At 40.8% G+C, this 26,983-nt stretch overlaps 1 protein-coding gene across 2 annotated transcripts in view; it reads right to left on the reverse strand.

Annotated features, from left to right (window-relative positions):
- Positions 1-473: 473 nt before the first annotated feature.
- The window catches only part of lasp1 (LIM and SH3 protein 1), a 30,292-nt gene continuing 3,782 nt past the window's right edge, over positions 474-26,983 (reverse strand). The window contains exons 2-7 of one of the 2 annotated variants that reach the window (XM_020632601.3): positions 18,893-18,987; positions 13,310-13,394; positions 8,103-8,210; positions 5,905-5,983; positions 4,107-4,201; positions 474-3,850 (exon numbers count right to left, since the gene is read on the reverse strand). In XM_020632601.3, the coding sequence (XP_020488257.1) occupies positions 3,680-3,850; positions 4,107-4,201; positions 5,905-5,983; positions 8,103-8,210; positions 13,310-13,394; positions 18,893-18,987 (633 nt within the window). In that variant the 3' untranslated portion in view covers positions 474-3,679. Of the gene's footprint in view, positions 3,851-4,106; positions 4,205-5,904; positions 5,984-8,102; positions 8,211-13,309; positions 13,395-18,892; positions 18,988-26,983 lie in introns of both variants that reach the window. The other variant, XM_020632600.3, reaches the window with a different exon arrangement.

Raw genomic sequence — 26,983 nt, forward strand, 5'->3', positions numbered from 1 at the left:
GTTGCATCACCACTTCTTCAAAAACAGTTGCAACATAAGGCAGAACGTTAAAACCTCCATGAAGTCAGGATTAATAGCAGGGCTGCATTACTTTTAGCACAAATAAATGAGCATATCAAGTATAAAGATGACAGTTTATAATCATGTTAAAATCCGCAGAAAATAAACCTCAGATGTATTTTTTAATTATTAATATCTGAGGTGATTACATGATACGGCTGGCTAACCTTCAAATGTAAACTAAAGTTCAGTGAGCAGGAAACTGATGCCGATTGGTTTACAACACTGAGCTCACATGGTGAATATTCTTAAGGATTTTATTTTTTTTCCAGTTTCTGTAAATCAGAAATCATTTGGCTTTAATGCATTATTTTACCACATTTCCCACATTGGGGTGGGTGGGGTGGGGGGGGGGGACTCCTGGACTCCTTACAGGTAAATCGGTTGAATAGAAAAGGAAGCACAAACCCCAGTCTGAGAAAAAAATGACATTTTATTGAATCTGCAGAATCATAAGTACAATTTGAAGTGCTGTAACAGGGCAACAGGAGATGATATCAGGTCCTTGTCTCTGAGTTTGTATCCAGTATGAGTTTTGAATACACGTGTATGTCATTATGCATATGTTCTTTATTTTTTATTTAAAAAACAAACAAAACAAAATATATCAAAAACAAAACAATTTAAGATGGAATGCACAAAACTGGTCTGTATGCTAAACCCGATAGAGGATTACATGATTTCACTCTGCAAAGTCTACAGTATATATCCAGTATCATAGAAGCAGGGGTGGGGTAGGGGGGTAGGGGGGCGAGGGGGGTTGGTTTAGAAGCGCAGGGGGCTACGATGAAGGCTGAAGGAAAGAGGGACCATCAGACGGGTGGACAGGATACGAGACAGAAACTGAATGAGGAAATGGTTATGATATGATGTTACGGTTCAGTAGATGAGTGATGCCAGAGCAGGAGAGCCGCATTTGGCGCAAAGAGGTCAACCCCTGACTAATATCCAGGTCAGACAAACAACTTGCCCTGCTTCACAGCCCGGGAGATTCAGCCTCGCACACTTTACACCATCACACACACACTCACATTTGACTTAAATCTATCCTGAGCCACACTTACACAACAATGGCTGGCTTTAGCCACTTTTTCATTTCATCCAAAACACCAGCTGAAAGAACCGATGCCGCCGAGACTAAACGAACGCTTGCATCGGAAACTACCAGTTTTGTTATTAAATTAAATTTGAGCAGATATCATCATAAAGCCAGGAACAGCAATCATTTCACTTCAAACCAAACCAACATCTCTTGAGGTTATCCAAGAGGAACAATATGAGCTCTGGCACAGCTTTCCAATCCAGCGTCTGTTTTGCAAATAAACTTGTCCTGTTGTCAAGTTAGAGGTTAATGCAACTTACAGGCGAACATACAGACAGTTCATTTATTGGTTCATTCCAGTTTCAGGCGTTTTTTTATTTATTTATTATTATTCCTGCAACAATTAATCACATTAGAAAAGTGTTAAACACCAACTTTCACCAAACTTGAGATGCCTATTAAAATCACATCACTTCCCATCAGCCACATTCCAAAAAAAATGTAGGAACTTTTTTTTTTTCTGCAGGCAAGCCACTTTCCAAAGCACCATGACCTGTATGAACGATTTCCCCTAACTCATCTTTATGATACATATACAATTGTACAATGTCATCTAGCTACATAGTGAGGGCCTTGATTCCTTTAATAAAGCTGAACAGTTTTTGGCTGCCCCAACCCCACCCCACTTAAGAATTAACCGCCCTGATCACTCACGTCTGTGACAGTCACAGTGCATCACAGGAGAATGACACAGCAAGTCAAGAAGAAGAGCGGTGTATGGTCAGGGGCCAGATAAGACTATTTACACTACCAGGAATGGTCAGATATAAATGTTGAAGTCTAATGAGGTCCTCGCAGAGCTGCAGTATCTGAAGTGGAGAATTGATGTATTATATATGTGAAGCAACCAGCAACTTAAATGCTTGATTTTATGTTTTTATGAACCAGCCATCTTTACACCTTAGAAACAGCCAGCCTGATGATGGTACATTTGGACAAAATCCAGAATAGTTTTGGGATCCACCTGCCAGAATAAAAGCTTACTGTTGTTCATCAGTGTCTGTGCCTCCCTCTGTGGAATATTTAGGAACCAAAAGGATTAAATAAATCTTTCATTAAATGTGATTTTAATGAAATCTTGAGAATAAGAGATCTGCTGCTCAGAAACAAGCATGTGTCCTGAAACTGCAGGTTCAAAAATCTCAAAACGGTTCTAATACTGCACAAGTCTAGATATACTCTTCTGCCTTGGTTCATAAATTGAGTTGCTGGTTATTTATTTTTTTTAGTAACACTTTCTTTATTAATTAAGCTTCTTACGATAACAAGGAAGGTCAAAAGAAGAACAGCAAGGGGGGGAAGGAGGACAACATTTAGTACAGCCAAGGACTCAACAACTTCTCTCACATTAAATGGAAAAACAAGGACTGGAATGTTCACTCAGTGGAATCAATTTGAAATGAAAAAGATCACGATATAGAGTTGTGCTCGGCAGCTGCCGTTTTCTTCTTCTATGAGTGTGTTTTCTTGCAGCATAAAGGGAAGAAGGCCTTCAACCATCTCCTTCCTCAAAATAGTCATCACCATTAAATTTGGATTCTCTCAGAACTGAACACATCCAGGCTGCAAAAATGGAATGAGGCTTTATATGTATATATTTTTTTCTCTACATCCACACTGACTAAGGTGATGAGTAAGTGTGGCTGCGAGAGATGGACTGATAATGTCCCCTAACTTGTCTCTGATCCTCCTGTATGGACAACCCTGATGACAGGAGGTGCTCTTCAGTTAGGCTACGATTCCAGTTTCACAACGATAGCCGTGATGCAGTGCTATACAAGAGGACGCCTTCTTTGAGCACACAATGGCAGCATGTGTGTCCGTCTATAAATGTATCAAAAACCTCTGTTAAGACTGATTAATTGGCTGACTGGTGCAACAACAGCAACAACACGGTCAGAGGTTAAAGGAATGTACACAAGTTAAAAATATTCAAGCTTAGCTCTGATAGACTGAGATTCTACACTGCATTTCCAGTCGGGCACAGATCACACTGCAAAATGAAAGAAAAATAGAAATCAAAGAGGCTTATGAAAATGCCACAGCCACCCAAACTTTTAACTTATTTCATTCACAAACAAATGCTTGCAGTGGTGGGAAAATTTTCTTTTTTTTTTGCATGACATTGTGTCAGGATTGTTAGGTACTGTAGCTAGGATGAAGCTGGGTGACTCGTAATGACCCCTGACGTACTGCAAGTTTATTTTTTTAAGACTTTTGATTTCCCCTTGTGACAGCACGAGAGTGGAGCAAGGTTTGAGGACGAAAAACAGCACAGACTGACAGACAGAGAAACAGACAGACAGGCAGAGGGTGTCTGAGGTGGAGCTGGAGCAGAGAAAGGATGCAAAAGGGGGATGGGGGGGGGCGGCGGGCGGGAGGGTTCAGGGTCTCACAGGACAGATTAGGGAACAATAGTAAAATCAAGAGAAAGCGGCATTAAGATGAGATGGCACTGGGCTTTTCCTTTCCCTCCCTCTTTCTTTTTCTTTCCCTCTTCTTCTCTCCCTCTCTCTCTCAGATGGCCTCTACGTAGTTTGCAGGCAGCATGCCCTGCTGGCCGGTGCGCTCCACGCGGCCATACATCCAGCCTTCGTCGATCTGCTGCACATCTACAATAACATCTCCGTCCACAAAGGAAACCTCATCCTCATCCGCAGCAGCGTAGTCGTACACGGCCCTGTACCGCTGCAAGGGGAAACAAGAGGAGCTCAGTTAGTTGTTGACAGTAAGCAGCCACAGGTCTGTGTGCTAGAATCCACTAAAATCTAAAGTGCTGTTTCAGAAAATTACTTTTACACATGCAATAGCTTCTACTCATTTGGCTGTTTGTTATATAACTAATTGACTCTTTTCATTGTTTTCAAGGTTTTAATTCATCCAATTCTATTTGGCAATGAAACACACTTGGAGCACAAGAAGGGGGGTTTAATGGAGTACTCACTCCAGCACTGGGAGGCGGAGCAGCGGCCGCCTGGCGCACAGGTTCAGGAGCAGGCTCGTAGTGGAAGTTCTGAGTGGCTGCAGGCGGCTGGAAAGCTGCTGGTAAAACAGGAATAGAGAGGGAGAAAAAATGAAAAAAGACTTGAAACATATCTCCTGTTGGCTTGTCATAGCAGACTCACTGGTAGATAAACTGGGATTCAGCAGTAAAGCCACAAGTCTACATGGAACACTTTTTGGAGAAGAATAAAGATTTCAGTGGATACAGCTAATGCTTGTTAATTCAGAGGTATTTGCCTCCACCTGTGCATCTGCGTCGACTTGTCAGGAGAGGGAGGAATTCAAAAATGCAGCAAGCCAAGACGTGCATCCCAAGGCTGTTGATTTGCTTGTTGCACAACCCGCTGAACAATGCCTTACTGTGTCTAAATCAGGCATGTAAAACACAAGCAGCAGGTACAGTGAACATTCAAATTCTGAGCCACTACTTTACCGCTGAACTCTGAATGCTAAAAGCAACTATCTCACATGAGTTTTCATAATAATGCTGCTCGTAGTAATGACTTTACATTTGTTCATTTTGAGCTCCAAAAAACAGCTTTTTGGGTCTTTAAAGTACTTGATGAACTGGATAATCTACAGATGTATTTAGTATTTTAGTTTTACCTGCATGATTTTCAAGTAGCAGAGGTTACAAACATTTGCTGCAGCTACAAAAAACTCTTTGGCTGAACGGATTGGATGCAGAGGAGGATTACCGTGAACAAGTTATAACCTGGATTCCTGAGTGGGGTAACAGAGTAACACCCAGCCTGGTGAGCTCATTCTGCCTGTGGCAGCGATGGAGCCAAGCACAGATAAGGCAAAATACTTAAAGGAGCAATATGCAAGATATCTACTGAATTTAATCATAAAATGACCTCCCTATATCATCAAACATCAAGGAAACATGCAATGTTGAAGTGTTGGCTTCACTGACGACAGTGCAGCAGCCAGTATGTTCTCCTAAGTTTTGATTCCGGTCCAGAATGGTATGTATTTTTTTTTTTTAACCAGAGAAGGAAGGTGGTTTTAAAGCACCCCGACACGGCCGTTTAGATGCCTCAGTTTCCCATATATGAGACCAGTTATCATGGCAAACCAGCAGGTGTAGCAGTGATGGAAGCAGGCATGTAGACTGGGTCAGATATAACTGATTAAACCCCACCGACAAGTTAGAGCCCCGAAAGGTTTCAGGACCGATGCAGAGCCGGCTAAACACTGAAGCTTCCACGTCCACGACATGGCAACCTGCCTGCACATCGACTCGCACAAATTTGGAATGCAGTACCAATTTTGAACGCCACGTTTTAGAGTTACATATTGCTCCTTTAAACAAAGATGTGGATACTAAGTTCACTTTTTTTCATATTATCAATATCAGGGACTGAATGGTTTAGGTGACTCTCTTTCACAAAAGACCAGTTCTTCCTGTTCCCTTTGGTAAAATGGGCTTGGGCTTATATAGCGGTTTTTCTAGTTTTCTGATTGCTCAAAGCACCTTTACAGCTATCTAGCCATCCAAGTAGTTATGGCTTTATTTATTATGTTTAAGAGGATATGGAAGAACTTATCATTTGATGCTGTAAGGACTGTTTCAGAAATTTCCAAAAGGTGTTTTCTTTGAAATTTGTTTCTCCCTTATCTACTATTTTTCTTCTACCGTTACTGCACCAACTTCTATCAACATATAAAATAACAGCAAAATGAATGAGCAGTTCAACTTTAGATATGTTTTGTGTGGGTGTTAGAAGGGATACCTGGGCTGGGGTTGCTTGGCTGTTGTGGAGGGACCTCTCCTCCCATCTTCTTCTTCTCAAACTCCTCATGGTACTTGATCTAAAAGACACAAACACAATCAGCTTAAGTTCAGAGATGAATATGGGGGGGGGTTTAAACTACAGGTGCAGCCTTCTTTCCAGGAAGCAATCCCAGAGTGTAGTTCACTTTGTATCCACCAGAGGTCTCCTATGTGCTCTCCTGCACCCCTGTGCCAGTGGTGATAGGTGGGGCGATGTATGTGCAGCAGAGCCTTGGGAAGCAGCCTGACACTGACAGGAAATGACATCTTAGCGGCAGGAAGAGGTGTGAGCTTGCAGTTGCATAGCAACCCCTTGCTGACACATCAGACAAAACAGGTGAAGTGAAAAAAAAAAAAGGGAACCAACTCGAAGCTTCAGCACTTGAGATAAAAATGAGCCAGCAAGAGGAACACAGAGAGGGGAGGAGAATCATATGACTTAGCATTTCTTAGTGTAATGGAACATTTGTAACATTGTCCTTTTACTAGTAGTTCATGTGTAATTACAAAAATAAGTACCTGCACCTCAATTCCAGGTATAAAGATCAACCTTACCCCTCTCCACCCAGTTAGACAGAAGCAACAGTCAGTCTTTCAACATAAAACAGGGGCCACACTCATGAAACTGAAACTGAGTGACTGTTCCATGACTGCACTAAATAGCCCGGCCCTCCTTATTACCAGGCTGATAACAGACTGACTCACAAAGTCCTGGTCAAGATTTACAATCCTGATTCTGTCCCCGCTTACACCCACACTCAAAGAGCACCACTGTGCTGGCGGCGTGAGCGAGGAGTGTATAGACAGACTGGATGGGATGACGGGAGTGTCTGTGCGAGGACAGTGAGGCGAGTGACTGAGAGAACACAGTGACTGTTGTCAAGTGCAATATGCTAAGTGAGAGTTTGTAAAGGAGATTATTTTGTGTCTGTTGTAAAGAAACAGGATGAACAGATGGTGTATGTGGATTTACAGGAAGTGAGCTAAACCTCGCCTCGACTTCTCAATAAGTCCTGCTTCATGAGCGGAAGGTGACGAGAAACTACAGCAGTTAAGAGTAAAGAGTCATGAGTTAGTAGAAAAAAGTAACAAGTAAAACAGACTGGACAAGAAGAAGCGATTGAAAGGCTTCACATTGTTGACATTCTTGATGCAGAGCCGAGTAAACTGGTTTGTTTCTTAAGAGTCCAGAGAAGTGAATAAAAACAGTGAAAGATGAAACATTCATCTGTGGAGCTTCCCTTATGATTGGCTGGGAATGACGCACTGATTGTAGGCAGATGTCTTGATTATCAGCTCAGACTGAAAACACTTCACAATCCGTCCCAACATTATGCTCGTGTTATCTTCATGTGGGGAGTGTGTGCAACCATAACTACATGTTACATATATGTATCTTCCTCCCTCTGTCCTCCACATTTCCTTGATCTCAGACACACAACATTTTTCAGCACACGAAAGCGGTAATTAGCCATCACCCTGCACAATACTTATACCATTAGTGAGGCAAGCACAGAGCAGCGTATACAAAATGACGCATGTTTTGTGTGCGAGTGTGTTTGGCATGGAAATAAAAAGGTCTTTCCAGCTGACTTCAGCAGTCTTGGGACAAAAGGTAAACTCTGCTTGCACTTCTACATCGGTGGTCTGTATTTACAGAGAAATGGCAAATCAATCAGAGGAGCTGAGGGAGACTGGAGGAACATGGCTGATGTGGGGAGTGATTTGAGGGGAACGGAAATACTTAGAATGAGAAACAGTGTGAACAGAGGACGCCTGACTTTAACTGGTATGGTAACGAATTAAAAGAATGAAAAAGTCATGTTGGGTATTTTTAATTTTGTACACACGATGCAACCAATCTCAGGAAGTGTAACGATGGGGAGCTAAACTCAGTACTGAAGAAAGACTTGAACTATACAACAGAAAAAAACACGACCTGTGTAAAAGTTGTGGTACCAGCGGGGAGGGATAGCATACTGTGCTTCATGTAAACAAAACATCCTGCTCAGAACAAACCCTTTGTCTTCAAGAAAAAAATACATATCATTTCCCAGCAGACTAGCTCCACACTGGGCTGTCTGGGCAGCATTCAGCACTAGAACAGCTCTTCATGTCCAAGTCCAAAAGTAGGTGAATCATACTGGTGACACTTACATTGCTGATTTGCTCCTGCGTTTTCTTAATTCTCTGCATCTCTGGCGTGTCTGCGACCACACTGAAGCCTTTCCCTCTATTCTTCTCAAAATCCTCCTTGTAGTGAACCTGCAGATCAAAAAGGATTATTGTTAAAAAAAAAAAAAAGACAAACAAAATTGATGACGCGACACATTATAGGGGGAAAATAATGACATGATCAGATTATTGAACAGTTTCAATGCATTTGTGTGTGTTGACAAGGAATCCCGAAAGACACGAGATCTTTCAATAAAGACTCGTGCAAAAAAATTAAGAAAATGTATTTCTTAAAAAAAAACAATGTTTCTTTATTGTTTAAATATCTTTCTTCAACTATATGTTACCTGTGGTGTTTATTACATCTTAGAAAATGATAAAGTCCTGTCCTTTTTCCTGACCAAGTAAAAAACTTTTACAGCTACAGGAAAATACTTTGGTTTTCTTTTATTTCTGGCTTGACACCATCAGATAAACTAACAAGGAAACGCTGAAATGTCACATAACTTTCAGAACATGTAAACATTTCGTAACTTGCAAGATATCTACTCAGCAAACCAGAAAGTTTTGATTTCTTGGGGTTATATTGTCTTTTTACTCTTAAGCTGACATTAGCACTGCATGCCAATGCTTGTTACAAGTGCAAGCTAAGTGAAGTCGCCTCAACGTATATTGCTCAGTCTTTTGTGGTGACACTGACTTCCTGTTTGCTGGGTAGTTGGATGCCTTACATGCAGGATGCTGTAGCAACCATACATGGTCATAATAAGAGGTGGTGTGCTACAAAAAGAGCCTTGGTCTGTGTTAGTGCGTGTGTTAGTGTGTGTGTGTGTGTGTGTGTGTTTTGAGCGGTCCCACCCTATCCTCACCCTCAGGGCACCGGGGGGGAAATGTCCAGCCCATGCAGCGTCAGATGAGTATCAGAAATAACAATGCAGGGGACTCTCCCTCACAGCTGCTTTGTGGCCAGTCTCGTGTTTCTAAACCCACAACCACGTACACCCATTTACTAACCTTCACAAGACGTCAGCTACCTGACTTCATTTAAAAAATAAAAATAAAAAAAAGATTTCAGCTACATTTGGCTCTCTCTATGTGTAACAAAGATTTCAATGACAAACCACTTCCAGGGACTACTGCTAATCTAAAAATGGGCAATTGCTATTGTGGCAGCCATGTAAACTCGCCACAATAGCTCAAACATTATTTTTCGTCTAACCAACATTTGTCTCCTAAAGTGAAGTTTAACAGGCTGAGATTGATATTTGTAGTTCCTGACAACTTGGTGCAAAGGACTCCTACAAAGTAGGGCTGCACAGTTCTCTCTAAAATGTGAACATTGTATTTTTTCAACTTTAAGTGAAAACCGAAACTGCATCTCGTTTTTTTTTCTCCTTTTCTGCATGTTTTTCAAATCTCTTTCAGTGTTCTTCACACAATGATAAATGCATTCATGTGAGCATGTTGACCTTCATTTAGACTGGAGAGTTGTAGTGTTTCTGCACTATTCCAGCCCTGCAGAACTTCTAAAGCTGTAGCTTTCAACAAGTAACCCATGCACTTGTAAGAATGGCAAATAATAGAAGAAGTTTACACAAGAATGTGACTCATTTCTGTGACAAAGGTCATGCAGGAAGAACCTGTTTTTTTTTTTTGTTTGTTTTTTGCCGGGGTCAGGACAGATGACAAGGCAAGTGTGCACTGAACGTGAGCTGAACTGCAGCCTGTGCACGGATTTTTGCACACCAATGGTTTCTAACCGTAAAATTAGCCTGATAAACCCTGTATGCATGTCTGTACTGTGTGTGCACCAATGTCCTGCACCTCTAATAAAAACTGAGCTCGGCTACACAGAACATTACTACGAAACGTTCTTCCCTCCCTCCATGCTCTCGCCTGACACCCACATCATGTCTGACACCACTAAATAGAGTGCTGACCAATCCTCCCCTCATCGCCACATGCCTTGTGATGACATGACGTGGGTATGATTCACAGATAATGTGTGCGAGTGTGATGCAGTGGTACAGCGGGCGTGACGTCCCCTGAAAACATGCGTGATAACCATGGATGTTATGCATTAAATGGTAGATTATACAGGGCTTTGAAGCCTGCGCACACACACACACACACACAAATCATGAAAAAGATGGATGTGGCCTCGAACCCATCTTCGTCCATCATTTTCATCGACCAATATATGATCCTCCCCTATTTTTATTTTCAGTCTATCTCCTTTGTCTTTGTGGGTCTATGCAACAGCTTTGTCTCCTCCAATCATGCTCCTGCTTTCTTTCCCCACCCACTTTCTCTTCTCCGGGCTCTTTTTTCATTCATTCATATTTTACTGCCTCAGAGCAACACAGAGAGTCCTCCCAAAGAGCTGGACCTCATACTCATTATCATCTCTCTCTGCTTCTATTTGCATTCCTCCAGCTTGCCTTCCTCTGCGGATTTTACATTTATCTTCTGCTTCTTCTTTTACCCTGCACTCCTCCCTCTCTCTGTGTTGGTGCCTTCCTGTCTCTCTTTTTTTCTTCCTCATGTGTGCCTCATTGCTCTCTCTCGTCCTCCCCAATTGCTTTCTTCAGTTTCTTTATTTCTCTCTCGCTCTCTGACTCGTTTCTCTCTGTTTCCCTCCGCAAAGTCTTGTAATGAGGTGTGACAAACCTCTACCCTGCTACCATAGCAATAGGGTTCCCGTAGCAACGCAGCGGCAGTATTGGTGGAGAGGGGTTATATGGTCACAGTTCTCGACAAACACAACAAACTTCCTGACGCTGATACAAGTGCAATAATACAGAAGAATAAGACAGTAGCACACTTGCATTATAGTGTGCACATTTGAGTAATGAACACTATATTTAAATTTGTACAATTTAATTTATTGCTGGAATACATTTTCAAGAAAACCGGTGGGAAATATAATTATTTCTTAGAATATTCTGTGGTTAAACAGTGTGTTTCTTTAAATTGACAGATTTTAGACTTGCAGCTAAATAAATAAACACCTCCTTGCTCTTCCTTTTTTTTGTTACCAAAACTGAGTCCTTCTTTTCATTTGACACTATTATTTACAAATCCTTGTAGTGAGTAAAAACCACACAATTACAATAGAGAAAGCAAATCCTTTTCCCATCACACACAAACATATTCTGTCTGTTAAAAAAAATCTCTGGTGCTGTAATAAACCACAAATCAAACGACTATCACTTGGTCTGTTTGGAGTGTTTGTGGTGGGCTGTTAGGATGCAAAACCCATGTAGAAAAACACCATCTGTTCCTTGATCCCCCAATTGTCCTCCTCTCAATATGACCACTACCCCCACCCCAATACTGTACAAAAACCCACTCTCACGTACACAGCCCGACCTCATCTGCAATGACACTCAAATAAGACTCGACACTCTTTAAAAGCCCCGCCTCCTTTCAGGACAAAAGTCTCCTCTAACACACGCTGAAACAACAAGACTGTCCCCTTCAGCTTTTCCCTTTGGATCCTTTAACACTCTCACTTACCCCCCTTCAGATCAAAATAGTGAAGCGTTTTTTCTTGATTGAAGATTTGATCCTGATCAACTGAAATACCAACATAATGCCATAAATAAAAGAGGTGATATAAGGTATAAGGTAAGGTATATGACCGCCTGCAAGGTTGAAAACTTACTGTTACTATTTGGCCCCAATCTATGTCACTAATGTATAGACTATTTACTATTAGTAGACTATTTACCAGTGATTTGTTATTGAGAAGACTTCTACAGACATCCAGAGTGGGAAAACCTTGATATAAGTCTGTTGGGGAGTGAAGTCTCTATCAGAGCCATCTTTATTAAGGCAATAACACATGACCTAGTTCAGAGGGTTATTTTTGTCTGATGAGAGTTTTTTTTATCCTTGAATATAATTTGGTCCTTTTTATTTTAGTTTCTGCAGAAACAGCCATAGTAGTGTGTTTTGTGGGTATTAATCAGATCATATAGGTACGGTAGTTGTATGGTTTCCCCTGCAATAAAGATGCAGAGAGCTGAAATGAGCACATGACTAGTTCTGGGCCATGCTTATAATTGTATGGTCCAAACAATGCATAAGGATACAGTAATCCTTGTATTGTATAAGGATAAAATCTATGTGTCCCCACTAGGGATCAATAAAGGATTAAATTATCTGTCAATGTTTATGTAAAAATGTGCAACTCCTTTTCCTCTTTAACATAACTGAAGTTAATATGACTTTTAAATGAATTCAACTTAATTTATTCTGTTTAAAGTTCTTTTTTTAAGATTCATTTTGGGGCTTTTTATGACTTTATCAGGACAGTGACAGGACAGTGGGTAGAGTCAGAAATCAGTGAGAGAGAGAGTGGGGAATGACATGCGGGAAAGGAGCCACAGGTCAGATTTGAACCTGGGCCGTCCGTTTGGAGGACTGAGGCCTCTGTACATGATTTATTTGGCCTTAAGGTATTGGTATTTTTTTTCTTTGCTCAATCACGCTCGCGTCTCATTCACTCCGTGGGAGGTGAGAATGATTACATCTCAGCTGATCTGACACTGATTACAAAGGTCTTCTCTGATTGGCTCAAGAGGACAGGTAACAGGGTATTTAATGTGTGTGAGATCAGCAGACTAGTTGATGTGTCACTTCTTAGAAGGCTGTGAGGAGAGACATGTTTTCCTATGTTTGCCTAACTTCTCCTGTTTTGTGTCTGCAGAGGACATTTGCTAAAGGAAAGACAGTTTGAGTTTGTGGTATAAATTTCAGTTTCAGTTGAGAAATCTGCAACCAGCCACCTTTTTACACTTACACTAAACCAACAACAAAAGTGTTCCTTCTTTTGGATTTGGCATTGACAAGACTGAAGCAATAACCAATGATAGCCTCATTCATTCAAACAACACTTTGGGATTGCTCATCTACGATGCAACCAACCTGTAGGCATACCCGGGGAGCCTATTTATCATATTAATAAATATTGTATTAAATTATTGTCCTTGTGAATCAATTTAATGCGTCAGTTCTCAGGTCTGTTCTGAAGCAGTGAGCTATTTTGAATGTTAAATATTTGAATCAATCTGATTGTTTTATCTGAAAGTGTGTGTATGTGTATTTGTATGTGTGTGTTTCAGGTCTGGACTCAAGCTTAAACCTGAATCCTATAAGTAGCTATTACAGGCACAAGGAGTTACCTGGCTCTGCATTCGGCTCTGCTGTTTGAGGCGGAGGTTCTCTGGAGTGTCAGTCACACAGGTAAAGCCTGCCTTGGGGTAGTGTCTGTAAAATAAACACAAAAAATGCAAAGAAAGTCAGCACACAGTGAACACACACAGACAAATGCCACATTTTTACTCAGACTAGCACTGTGCTGCTCAAGCCAAAACTCTTAAGAAGAAAATTGCATGACTCAAGCAGTGTGCAGTCTGTGGGCCCACAGTGGGGGTATTTGTTATTCAAGGTGGTCCTGAGGTTGAGTTAGGAGCCCCTGTAGACAAAAAGCATGTCAGTATAACACACAATGCTCAGTCAGTGGAAGCCAAGGTAGTCTGAGAAAGAGGAAGTGCAGGCAGTGACTGTGTGGGGGGATGAGAGCCTCAAGGTTGCAGAGTTTTGGAGGCGATCCATAGCAGGTGTGGAAAAAGCTTTCCAAACACAGGCACACACACACACACACTTATAAGGCACACACTCAAACAGGCACGGCCCTGTGGGGGATAACAGGAAGAGGAAGGGCAGAGCAGTAGGGTCAAAGAGACACTGGGTGAGTGTGAATGATGTCATGGGTAGCCCCCTTCAGCAGAGCGTAAAGGCAAGTCTCTTTTCTGAAAGGATTCTGGGAACTTTTCTTGACAGCCGCAGACTCCACCAGACCTCCTACTGCTCAGGAGAAAAAAAGCTCTGTCTGAAACAAATTTAACTAAACATAAATATACACAAGTTAGCATAAACAAGCAGAAATGATGCAGACATGCACGCATGCAGCACACCGAGCATCACTCCAAAGCAATTCATCGCACGCTTACTTATCGATTGCCTAAACCGCTCTCAATGGTTTGTGCGTGCTGGGCATAAGTCAGTGTTTTTATACACTGGTTGCGCTCAAGTAGCATTCAGGTCCACAAAAACAGTGCGTCACAGTTCAGCTTGGTCCTGAAGGCAGCAGAAACATATGGCTTGAATCCAGCAGGAGAGGAAGAGCCCTCACAGCATATATAAAAGGCTCATATGGACTGCAGTTCCCAGCCTGCCTTAGGGTTCATAGTGACCTCAAAAGTCCCCAACTACTATCCATGCCTCTGGGTAACCCATTTAGGCAATATGTTTCTGTGTCCTTGACAACATGGTAAACATGATAAATAAGCATTTGTTCTGCGTGATTATGGGATGTAAAACATTTGAACAAAAGCATTGCGGTTGGAAGTAAAATGAAAGTTGGAAACCACTTTAAAGAAACCAAAAGCATTAATTCGTAGTGTAGGACCAGAGCAGGAATATACTGTAGTGAGATCTGAAAAACAGAAGCAGAAGTTGATTCAAGTTGAGATTCAAAGCTATGTGATATAAAACAAACTTAAGCACTTGATCCCCGCTGCATCTGTAGAAACGCATGCAAGCCTGTGCACGCTCATGCGACTGCTAGCACTCATTTCCCTGTAGCGATCTGCAATATAAAGATGTAGTGGTTTGTTTTGTTAGCAGCTGAGGCTAATGCAGCTACTGTTTATTGTTGCAGAGAGAACATGTTAAAAACTTTTGGCTTGTGTTGAATCTCTTTTCTCTTTTCTTGTTACAGTCCAATGTCTCACTCATTAAGAATCTTTGCCCTGGAAAGTAAAAAAAAAAATATATATATATATATTTTTGCAGCTTGCAGTTTCTCACTTCTTCTGAAACCTACCCCCACGGAAGTGCTTTAAAAAATGACACATCAAAAATAATAAATCTCTATGTTGAAGGCTCCTTTGGCTACTGTGGGTCATAAAGAGGCTTCAATATTATTTATTTTTTTTAAAAACCAGCTACTAACTCCTCCCAGGTTTAACGCCTAAAGGCTAATTTCCTCACGCTAATGTTGCATCAGACATATGTAAATCTGTATGGAGACAAAATAAACAAGAAAGTGTTACTGAGAACTATTTCTTTTACTTTTAACCCCTGTGGATCCATTTATCAATATTTGTCTTCACCTTGTTTGGGGACTTTCCCTTGATCAAAGATAGGACTCAATAAATGTGAATTTTCTACAGTTGACTGTTACCAGTTTGTGGTGAAACACACTTCCTTTAACAGAGTATCACTTTGCCTGCTGACTTGTCTGAATCAGACAGTGTTTGTTTGAGCTGCACACCCTCATAACCAGCATGTTCGCATAACAGCGTTCATGTCATCTTCTGTGCGTCTTCAAGTAACCATCTTTGCACTTAAGGGTCAGTAAATTGCAACACAATCACACAAGAGCGTTGAAGATATAAGCTGGGTGACTCAGAGGGGACGGCACGCTCAATTGTGTGCCTGTTTATGTTCAGTCATGCTCCTGTTTCTGAGGCTGTTTTGCAGCTATGAGTGAGTCACAAGTGCACTCATCTATCTGTCAGGTTGTATAACGAGGTAATAAGTCGCAGACGGGAGTTGGTGACACATGCACAAACTGTGAACGCTAAAGAGGGAGGGATCAAAATGGAGGGGAGGTTTTGCTGAGGTGAGTGAGGACACCACGCATATGTAAAATCAAACACACACACACGCGCACATACACACACAAACCGCCTACTGTGCAGAAGGAGATTCCTGTTTGCATAGTGGAACCAGGAGGAGTTGTTGGCAGCTCGCCCCTGTGAGACCTGAAAAGGTTTCAATGCATCTTTCAGAAGAAACATTTCTCTACATGTACAAGACATAGCATCCTACATGACAAATGTAATAAAGAGAAGCAGGTTAAATTTAGACAGACATCATTTTATACACACACACACACACGTATGTCAAAGAGGTCAAGCTGTAGTTTGTAGAAGACAGGAGTGGGTATTGCTAGAATTTTCTAAGAGCAGATGTTGAGATGAGATAATGAAAAAAAAAAAAGAGTCCCTAACATGCTAATTAGCTTCCCACATGATTTACTGTGCTGTTGTATTTTCTGAAGTGAAGCCTAACTTGTTGCTGTTAACAGCAGCTTCACACTCAGATTTGATATTGTTTCATCACATCAGCCAGCATGTTCGCTTAGATCTAAATAACGGACACATCTAGTTACGAGTCACAGAGCGCCCTGCCCCACAGCGTCTGTTAAAGCAACCAGAAGTGAGAGTGGTTATTTATTATCAATTTATAAACAATGATTCAAGATAAAGCTAAATGGAAGACAGCTGTCAAACAATATAAGTGAAAACATTAAATCAAGACATGTTGTGACAAGTTTTTAATAACGCCACATTGACGTTCCACTTAATTCAGGCCATAAGTCATCATGGCACTATCCCACCAAGTCTCCAGCAGTCTCCACGGGAAATGAAGATTTTTTTCTGACTACTTATCTGCCCTCCTAAATGTCCCACAATCCCCCCCATAACCCCAGCATCTAATCGGGAATGAGACTCTCAAGGAAGAGGTGGGTGGGAAGAAAGAGAAAACAAACAACGCCTATATCAATTACTAAGGACAAATATAGAGGAGTAATGATAAAGCAGTTATCCCACAGAATAAGCAGCCTGCATTCCTCTCTTGAAGCGGGAGGCTCTTCCACTGATGATGTTTACTCGGAACAAGGCTGGTTTTAAACAAACAAAAATAGACATAATAAACAGGCTCTGAAGGGGCTTGCTCCTGTTGGCTCAGGGAGATGGGAACACCGGAAGAAGGAAGGTGAAAAGAAGATGCTTTATTTTGAAAGTAGGACAACACCTGTTGTTGTTAATGATCTGTTGAAGATTAAGACTGGAAGAAGAGAACGGTAACATTAAGATATTAAATGTAGGGGGGGAAAAGATGACTGATCAAAACAATACAATCATCTTAAACATATCTATAATTATACCTGCATACAAGTGTTTGCAAGGATTATGGCTCATTCAGCTTTTGCTTAGGTTGCAGTTCGTTGAAGCTACACTGAGGATTTGCTGTGGTCACCCAACCCCTATACTCTAAAAAGAACAATATGGATGTTGTCCTGATTTTACAGGTAAAACAAAAAATCAAACATTGGATTCAGGGAGCTGTTGATAAGTTCAACACCATAAAAAAAAAATGGCGTGGAGCTTAAATTGTTTGACTGACTGACAAATCTACTTAACAATTTTGAAACCTGTTCAGGGAAAGACGCAATAAAAATGCACCGTTTGGTGTTTTAACAGAAGACATATTACAGCTGACACAGGACAGGTGTAAATAATATAAAATAGGAATAGCCAATTGCATTTAGCTGCTGCACTTTCAGGGTGTTTCTTGTATTAATCAAGCTGGCTTACGCAGACAATAGAATTTTACACAGATCCTTACAGTAGGGTTCTCATGCTATGATGACTACTCATCTATTCCAGTTACAGATAGAAGAAAATGTGATTGCCATTTCTCCATTTGGAAATTCTTATCTAACAAGTAATAGTTTGTATGGTTTTATTTTCTCAGGATGACATTGCAACTTTTCGTTGAGTTGGATGGAACATAACATAAATTGCATCTCTAAAAATATACTTCAACCACTCAGGAAAATGTCTAACTCAAAGCTGAAGCATTGATTGCAATGGCTATCAATTAATCAATTAGTTGTATAGTTTTAAATTAGTTGCCTTTTGCTATTTTGATAAATCAAACTAAAAAAGGTTTGAATATTGTTTTAGAAAAAAAGGGCTTCTGAAAATAGTCGTCTTTGGTTTTGGGAAACACAGATCAATGATTTTTCCTTCTTTTTTTTGACTAACATACTAATTGATTTATCCAGAAAACTATCAAAGAAAAAGGTTACAATGAAGTTGTTTTTAATCTGAATGAATCGTTAGACTCCCATAATAGTAGAAGCAGATTCAAATTGGTCCAACTTAAGGAAACACAATACAAAAAAAAAAAAAAAGAAACTACTTGGAGCCAATGACTTGTTCTTGGAATCAACAGCTGTGCACAACACAGACTAGCACACCACAATAGATTTTCCACTGGGGATGAGAATGAGAGTGCTTGACGTCTTGATTTTTTTTTCTTCGATGGCAATAAAACCCGAAATTGAGGCAAAATGCAAAAGAGCTTGTGAGAACATGTTGCAATGCCTTCTCTGCATTCCCTCTCAGGACATGCAATCACCATCCAACTCCCTCACACATACACACAGAGGAGTAGATAACCATTACAAGTAATGGACGAGGGAGATTCCATGGATTCCTGATGAGCCTTTTAGTGTGTGAGTATGTGATGAAGCGTGAGTGGACATGCTAGTTTTCAGTGTGTCCGCCTGTGTCACTGTAGAGGAACTTGAGGAATTTCCTTTGTTGATACACCCCCCCTTCCCCTAAAGAAGAGGAGGAGGGAGGCACTTTCCCACACCACATATAGGCCTTTTCTCTGAGAGGGGAGCTGAAATAGTTACTGATAAACAGCAGAGGAGGGAGACAGGGGCCTTCATTGGGTTGCAACATGAATACACACACATTTAGAGGGTCGTATTTCCGTCTGTGGACAGATTAAACACTGCTGTCAGTGTCTTTGGGAAGCGGGCAGAACCAGTTGAGTATGAAAAACATTGGACGTGCTCACTGACACACAAAACGAAGACTTTGGGGACAACTTACGCATTGCAGTATGGTCTCTTCTCGAAGCCTTTGTAATTCTTCATGCTTAGAGTCATTTTGCAGACCTCGCAGCTGAAGCATCCTTTATGCCAGTACTGTCAGAGACAAGAGAGAAAGAACAGAAAATACATTTAAACAGGGAGAGGTTTGAGACATTTGTTTTACCTTCCTAATATCGCAAAAGAAGCAACTACCGCTCGCTCACAAAAAAACACCCATACTGGCACAAGAAAGCTAATTGAATGAGTAAGGCCAGGACTACTTTTTATTCCCTTGAGGTTTCACAGCCACAGGGGTTGGGTAAAGACAGAAAGAAGAGTGACTGTTAAGTCTTTGTGGGGGAAAAGTGGAGCAAAGTAGAAACAGAGCAGTTTGTGTATGCTTGCACTGAACAGTTACAAAGAACCAATATACTTTTTTACTAACATTATTAGGTAAGTTTAGCAACAGTTACGTGTATAACCAAACCTTATGCAGTCATTTTCATACCTTGATGCTAACTATGAGCCCATAAATAAATACAAATAGACTATCAATCAACAGAAACTGTGACAACAACAAGCCACCGTACACTGCAAAGAGGAGTTTGAGCTGCGGACAAAGAAAGTGGATGTCCCCTCTTCTAGAGGAAAAACATGAGTCGAAACCAGGAACATAAAAGCTACACTGAAGGTGAACTCTAGTCATCCTCCAAAGATGAAGAAGACTAAAAAAAAAGTAACAAAACATACAGCATCTCTCTATATAAATATATAGAGAGATGCTAGTGGCAGATCAGTTTACAGCCCCCTACCTGTTAAACCATTGTCTGCCACTGTTCAACCGATTTTTAACCTGTGTTTTATTAGCTTAAACTACAAATGTGTTTGTTTTAAAAGGACAAGCTACTCTACAAATAATCCAACTCTCTATATGCATGTTGTAAGAAGCACTGAATGAATCCAAACCTAAAAACAAAATAAACTCCAGGAAATGAGTTGCAGATCAGCGAGCAGCTAGTGCTAGACATGCAGAGAAGTCCATGAGAGACATATTCAACTGCTTCAATCAGTGTAGTTATATTTAATTAAATAAAGGATACTAAATATACAACTCAAGTTGGTTTGAATAAACTAGAGTTCTATGAACTCCACTCTTTCTTCAAGCCTCTCTCATTATCAGCTTTCACCTCAAACAGATATAATGCATTATCATATTTCATTGAGCAAAGCAGAGAAAAAATCTCAATCATATTTGGCTTAATGGCCTGGTGCATCTTTAAACAACCTTCTGAATCTATTTCTTTTCGCCTACTCATCTCTGCATACTTCTATAGATTCAACATCCATCTCTCTCCAAACTGTATCTTCCTTCCTTCCTTCCATCAACACACCCTCCTGCTATTTTCCTTTTTTCCTCTTGGCAACGGGCTGATCTGTGGCCTGAGGGTTCAGAGAGGGATCAAGGGAGGAAAGATTGAAGAAAACTGGATGAAGGGAGGAAACATGAAAGGAAGGAGCTGGAGAGTGCAATAGGATGGAGCAGGCAGGGGAGGGGTGGCCGAGGGAGAGAAAACGCCAGAGAGTGAAGCAATGATCTGGCTGCTCGTGCTATCGTCAAGGGAAGCGAGGGAGGAGTGAAAAGACACGGAAGGAGCAGGAAAGAATGGGAGGGAAAGAAAGACAGAGTCCTTATTAACATGGCCTCAGGGCACTCTGTCATCCTTCTCGTTCTGTCTCCCACTCTTCATCCCTTTCTTCACCAAATTGCCCACACACAATATACTAATCTTCCTAACAAACAGTGCAGAACAGATGATTCAAAACAGAGGATTAAAAAGCAGGAACACACTTAAGTGCAACATCACTTTCTTCTTCCAAGTTTGAGTCCAACTGGTCTTCTACAGATAAGATAAGAAATTGTGCATTACTGAGGGAAAAATCCATCACTTCCCTGCATGCAGTGATACAGTATGATATAAAGCATGAGTTACAGCATTGATACACAGCTGGCAATAAATCAGCCAGATGTTGAGAGTGACTGCCTATGAACGGTGCACATCATGGACACAATAATGGCAGCACTATGTATGGAAACATGACCAAACACAGCACAATGAGCGTTTCACATTCTTCCATTAGCCAACAAGAATATGGCTTCAGGCTGGTTTTAAGAGATGTCTTGAATGTTTTGTCTGGATGTGACGGACCACCCAATGTGACATCAAGGAAAGTATAAGCGTGTATTTGACATGGGTGTCTGTATCTGTGGGCCAAGAAAACTGCACCAAAAGGAGGGGGGGGCTTAAAGCCAAAATTGAGCATGAGCTCCGTTCAGCGTGGCTGTGATCCACAGCCAAACACACTGGGCCAAGCCTTCAGAATTCAAACTCCTTATCCCACTACAACCCAGTCAGGCCTGAGGGAGCTGCACATGGACACATTATGTTACTCTTTCCGTTGCTCTCCCTCTCTATTGTTCTGGCTAGCACTGCAGTGGCAAATCTCCTTACAAACAATAACATACTGCAGGCAGATTCCATTTCCTCCTGGTCCAGCTGATCCGCAGCTGTGGTGGCCGCCATCTTTACATACTGTCTGGTTCATATACTTGTTGTGTAGTAGCCGAATGCAATTAGTCTCTTCTCATTTCTCAGAATCTTAAAAAAAATGGATACCAGAGATTATCCAGCAATGAAATTTATAAATAAAATGATGTCAATGTAAAGTGAGCATATCAGCTGAGCATGGACTTTGATGCGCCTGTTGTTTTCCAGCATAAATATTGACCTTGGGTCTCACTCAGAAAACAAGCCTCTTGAACTCAAGTGTTGTGCAAACTTTTCCTAAGCCTCAACAGACCTGCTAACCCACATTACAATGTGTCAATCCTTGGAACCCTTCAACCATTACATGGATAACCCTCTCAGGTGAACAAAGAATGAAAAATTCTAACTCTGATGCCTTATAGGAATCGAACGGGGACAGCTCTTAACAGAATGTGCATGCATTCATTCACAGAGGACATATATGTACAAGACCATGCAGGCATACCTCTTGGGTGTTTAGAACTGCATCTATCCACTTTTGCTGCTTAGTGTAGGGCTGCACCCAGGTCAGATTTTGTCCATTTTGATGACTTTTTTTTTTCCAGTTCAGCACCACAGCAAATTTGTATATCAGCCTACAACTCCCATTTTTAACTCTGAGTTACTCTGAGTTCAATCAGATTACAACAAGCACAAACGTTACGACATTCCAGGATGCTGCTTTCTTTATTTTTCAAGTCGAGTCACTGCAGTCAACGATATCTGTAACAGTTAAAATATATGGTTGAGCTCCTTCCTATTTAACTGTATCATTCACCAGGTGAGGGATTTATGCCAAACGCAGCTGAAACTTTAGGGGCAGCTCAGCTCACAGCCGCTGAAGCTCCATCAAAGAGCCCAAACAGTGTTCTATTCAGAGTCCATTTGTTTTGAAGAGGAGGAGACCTCTGCATATATTTAAGCTCGTTTGTTAAAATCTTGTGACTACATTATTCTGTGTATGACAGCTAAAAAAGAATGTGATTTCATTAAAAAAAAAAAAAAATTAATGTAAGGTCTACTCAACAAGAATTCTCATTGCTGACTTACAAGGGGAAAGCCCTAGTTGGTCGTAAACATTTGAACTCAAATACATCACTGACTGTTTGTCAGACATTTTTCCATGCTGTACGGGTGAGCATACTAGGGACGCAATAATTCAAAATATAATATTGAACCGCTCGGTATGCCATCACAGTTCAATACGTACCTGAATTGCGGTTTTGCGTACAACTAAATTCCATGCATTGTGTTTCCTCTCAGAATTGGTTCTGTTTGTGCGCGCCTGTGAGTCCAAGCGCTGGGATAAGTAAACCCCTCCCCCCGAGTTAATATCAAATCACTATAAGCTAAAGTTGGGGGAAGCCGCCATCACTGGTGTCAGATTACACACATTACTCTTAAGCAAGCAGTGAGGAGAGGCAGCAGCATGAGGAAGCGTCTTTCTAATCGGTGGGTTGGGGACATTTCGGTTTTAGCGTTGAGTATATTGACAAAGTAACGGAAAACGGTCAACAAAAAAGTAACAGTCTGCAAACATTGTTTCATACACGTCACCTACTCAAACGGAAACATTTACTTTGTCCACGTTTACAGCAACAGACTACAGCAGGCTGTAACGTTCCTAACGTGAAACTGCTGATTGTTAAACACGCAGCAACCAGCTGAAAGCAGTGAGAGTTAACGGAGAAAAGACGAAGCAGCGCTTAAGCAAAGTGACCATACCAGTGATATCAACATTTTACAACCCATTTCTGTGTGAAAGTCCGTGAAAAATAAATATCTATTTTAAATAATGAAATGTCTTCCTATTTGTACAGCAGGTCTACATTGGCACCATTTCAATGCTGCCTTCTTTTCACTGAGACTATACACCAATAGACACCACAAATTTGTATAAATGGAAAAGTTGTTTTGCTTAAAAGTAAAATAAATAAATTATTTTGGCATAAAAAAAAATGTTTCTTTCACTGTTCTTTTAGAATTTGCATAAAGCCAGGGCTGTCAGAATCAAACTGAGGTACGTATTGAACTGCAGCTGATTGTATTGTAGCATCCCTAGAACATACACATTTAGATTGTCCACTCAGCAGTGGTTGCAGTTTCCCACAGTTAGAAGCCGATGTCTGCAAGGATGTGAAATCTGATCACATGTGGTCACTAGAGACACACTTTGAGATTCATTCTCATATCAGGAAGAAATTGCCACCCATGTGAAACAAGATACAATTGGAATTTACAGGATCATAAGGCTGGATATGAAGTCCAGGATTAAACTGAATAGATGCCACAGGAAGATGAGGGGGCAAGAAACATGCCAAATGTGTGTTACAGAGGCCTTGCAGCAGTTAGCCTCGTCCAGCTCCAGGAAAACCTGGCTCTTGGGTTCCAAGCCAGGATCTGGCAGTCAGCTGGAAAATGAGGACACTGCAGAGATGCAGCCCTAGAAACGAAATAACACACACACACACACACACACACACACACACACACACACAACTACACTGTCTCGCTGTATCAGCCCAGCTCAGGGGCACGTGTGCATCCGTGTCTATGTTTGTGTTGCGTTATGAACCAAGTGTGTGTGTACTTACACACTGTATGTAGGTTATATGTCTAAGTGCATGATTCATGTGTGTCAGCTGGGATCCAATGCTCTGGTCAAGAGTAAAAAATGCTCAGTCAGCCTCACCACTACCTCTTGGTGAAGACAAAACACAATTTAGATAGGGCAAAAGTCATTGAGTGGTATATGAGGCAACCAAAACATTTAGATACCAGACCATGTACGGACAGAGATGAATTTGCGATTTTCGCAGCCCTATTTCATACACTAATTAGATGAGAAGTTTTGACCGTGTTAACTAATTTTTTGTTTAAAAAATATACACTTACTCCACTTATAGACAGTGTTTGATGCTCTGTTAATTACCAAATTAAGCATCAGAATCATTTAGGCCCTCATGGCACTGGGGGACATCCCTGAGGACCCTGATGTCATGTTTTATAACTCTCGGTCAATTGACTTTGTGCTAAACCTCTTTGTATTATTCTTTTAGAGGCCTCTTAAGCCCACATTTAAAAAAAAAACTGTAATGGCTCCATGCGCACATATTTAACCCAATGGTGGTTTAATAAATCCAAAACACCACATACACATAGACACACACATGTACTGTAGACCATTATAGCAGCTTAATCTGTGCATGTGAGAGTGTTGAAGATTATTCGTGCATAAGATGTGCTAAAAGACAAAGTGCCCACATCTGGCTGGTACTAATAAAGGAAACTTTACCTCATTAAAGCACACTGGTTAATTATAAGCCTAGCTCATGCCACTAATTTTTACCCAAGCCAAGGGCTTTGTTGTTTGCCAGCAGGCAGACATTGATTTAAAAAGACATTGCTATGATTGAGTAGAGTATGCACTTAAAACACTTTTCAAACCACTTCAGACTGCAATGTGCACTTAGTTAGACACACAAACACATACACACACACAAGCTGACACCCTAGCAACAAGATTCACAAATATAGTGAATCAGTAAAACTGAGAGTTGAACCTGGGTTAAGGTGAAATGTCAGAACATTCCCATCTCATGAACCTGGCACCAAATAAAGTGTATCATAGAACTGAACTTTCATTTATCATTGCTTTCTTTTAGCTGATTAAGTCATCTTTAGCCTTGCACATGTATGTGCGAACTATCTTTTAAAGCTCAAGCACACTTTGCAGTTAATAACTTTAGTCAGATATTGTAGTAACTTATAAAGGCTTACTTTACTCAGAGTAGTGAACAAACTGTACTGCCCAATACGAAACCACTTAGCGGTAACTTGAATACCTGAGATAATCTGTACTCTTTGTTTGGCTGCCGACTACTTTAACTAACAACCCAGGGACAGCATGTGTACACTGTGTCTCTGGTACATCCTGCTTGTTTCCAGACTGACTTTCCATGACAAAAACCCGAGCCAGACTATGTCACATGCATACATTAAAGGCCTTCTGCTTAAGGTTTAAGGGCATTGGTCCGTATCAAGGTTTAATCCAAAAAACGCAATGCTTCCTGCAGTTTGGTCGGTAGGTCAGTTCATGTTCTTACTATAAGCAAACCGCACCAGAATCAGAATGCAAGCGGGCCGAGACCCACCTTTTCAAGCAGTCTTAGTCCGATTGTTTGGTCCACACTAGGATTCGATTGACAGGTTTCACACCAGCGCAAACTAACCAGACTGACTTGCCAAACGAACTTGAGTTGTTTTAACCAAACCAAACAGGTTAGTAGTGAAAGCGCTCTGAGAGGTTGTTTTTTTTTTTTTCCTGTGAATAACAGGAGAACTTTAACAACATTTCAACACTTGGGTTAACTCTTTAGGGGCAGCTCTAAATGTGTGTCTTATAGAACTCAACAGTGACCGCCCACTTTTTTCTTTACTTCCAGCCGAAGTAAAGATTGGAGTAAAGATGGAAGTAAAGATTCCATTACTTTCTGGAAGTAAATTTCCCCATTCAAATCCTACCAAGACAACCAGCGGAGCTACTCCTATACTCGTGACTATAGTACATTTTATTTGGCGCCAAAGCTGCACTGAAAATGAAGAAAAAGGCAAAGGTACAAGACTGTGTATAATTTTAGTCTGGGATCAAAAAACTACCCATTCCACAATCCATTACTAATGATAAGTCTTCTTCTTAAATGTAACTTTTATTTGTTATAGTGTTTGTACTGATAATAAAAGTGTTGTACTATGTTGCAGTTTGTGTTGTGGAATATATAAATTTAATTCACTGCTGTATAACAAGGTTATAAGTACATTCCTGTTTGCTAACTAATTAGATAGCCTGCTAGTGAAACCATCCGTTTGCATTCGGAGCCGAGGGGCGGGAGCCGAACATTGCCATGGTAACGGCAAGCTCAACCAATCGGAGACGTCGCTGTGACACTCTATGGTCATGGGTAGTGTCGTTATTTTCCATGATATCGCGAATAAACCACATTTTTTTCTTAAAATGAGGTTAATATCATACAAACTCGTATCTTCCACAGGAGCATATAACATTGTTTCAGAAACAGGTAGCTTGTGGTACATGACATTATGGCTAATTATCAAATGGAGAAAATGAATGGACTTTTTACTTTCGGAAACCACACAGCTTCCTTTCTATTATTCTATTTTAAGGAAGTGCAACAAATACATACTCGGGTAAAGCTGTACTCTTTGTACTAGTTCATTTTATGTAAAACTGACCAAGAGAAAAAAAAAATACCTGGTTGTTAACTGTGGAGTCAACACCTCAGCTGATTTTGACTGTAATGTGTGTTTGTGAAAGACAGTGAGTCACAAAAGGGAGGTGACTGTGAGTGGTTGGACAGAGTCCTCGCCTCTTGTCGCTTTGGAGAACATGAATCAGCTCTCAGAAATAATCTTTCTAAATATATAAAAGGTGCTTTAAAAACGTGGATCAGATGAATGATTATAACACAACTAGCAAAGAACAACTATGAACATATCCTCCAATA

This window comes from Labrus bergylta, chromosome 16, assembly GCF_963930695.1.
Source record: "Labrus bergylta chromosome 16, fLabBer1.1, whole genome shotgun sequence".
Classification (NCBI taxonomy): domain Eukaryota; kingdom Metazoa; phylum Chordata; class Actinopteri; order Labriformes; family Labridae; genus Labrus; species Labrus bergylta.